The sequence below is a fragment of the Gracilinanus agilis genome, chromosome 2, assembly GCF_016433145.1.
Source record: "Gracilinanus agilis isolate LMUSP501 chromosome 2, AgileGrace, whole genome shotgun sequence".
In the NCBI taxonomy this organism is placed as follows: Eukaryota; Metazoa; Chordata; class Mammalia; order Didelphimorphia; family Didelphidae; genus Gracilinanus; species Gracilinanus agilis.
Window position 1 is genome coordinate 434,836,069 of NC_058131.1, and position 1,071 is coordinate 434,837,139.

Here is a 1,071-nt window from a genome sequence, read left to right on the forward strand (position 1 = left end):
AGCAATGACACTTGGGTTCTCAGTGTCAACAGCCTTCCCCAGAGCTTTAGAACAATCACTGGGGTTTCATGCTTCTGCATATCAGGGAGGGGAATCATCACAGTGGGAGGCAGCTGCTCTTCTTCCCATTAAATGCAGGAAGACATGCAAATTGGGCTCCTCCCTCTAGGTATGAACCCAGCACAAAACCTGTGTCTGCAGCTCTGGGAGAGGAGCTTCTTCTCATGTGGTCTTTCCCTCCTAAGGACTGACACTGCACAGCATAAACCATGGGATTTGGACTAAAAGGAATTTTCATTCTGACTATTTTGCAAGGTATTTTTAATTTTTGTTACTTTGTGTTTGAAGGAGGAAAACAAGTCTTTGAAGTCATAGATTTTTGTGTCTATTGTCTCTAATGACTCTTTGTTTGCAGGTGTCAATTGTGATATTCAGCTGGTGGAGTCTGGGGGAGATGTGAGACAACCTGGAGGATCCCTGAAACTCTCCTGCAAAGCTTCTGGATTCACCTTCAGCAGCTACTACATGAGTTGGGTTCGCCAGGCTCCAGGGAAAGGGCTCGAGTGGATCTCATACATTAGTGGTACTGGAAGTGATATATACTATGCAGACTCTGTGAAAGGGCGATTCACCATCTCCAGGGACAATGGCAACAGCCTGCTGCACCTGCAGATGAATTCCCTGAAAGCTGAGGACACAGCCATGTATTACTGTGCAAGAGGCACAGTGAGGGAAAGGAGTGAGAGAGCAGACATAAACCTCCTCCTTCAGAGAGTTCTTGTGGAGAATGACAGAGAGGGAACTCCAGAACACTAAGCACAAGGAGCCCAGTTATGATAACAGGAGAAGAATGAGGCTGACAAATTTATTTTCAAGGTCTGTGATTTTCTCCCAAATCCTAGTGAACATTCATCTATCTATTTAATTACTTTTTGTCTCTGATGCTCCTATTTCTTTTTTTTAAATTTCTTTTATTTATTTATCTATCTATCTATCTATCTATCTATGTATTTATTTATTTGTTTATTTTTAAGCCCTTACGTTCAGTCTGGACCAATACTGGGTATTGGT

The 1,071-nt window shown here is 42.7% G+C and overlaps 1 gene segment (V, D, J or C); it reads left to right on the plus strand.

Moving 5' to 3' along the window:
* The first annotated feature begins 269 nt into the window (after window positions 1–269).
* Window positions 270–816, plus strand: LOC123233921. The segment is given in 2 exon segments: window positions 270–315; window positions 416–816. Coding segments are annotated over 2 exon segments (447 nt in total).
* The last annotated feature ends 255 nt before the right edge of the window (window positions 817–1,071 follow it).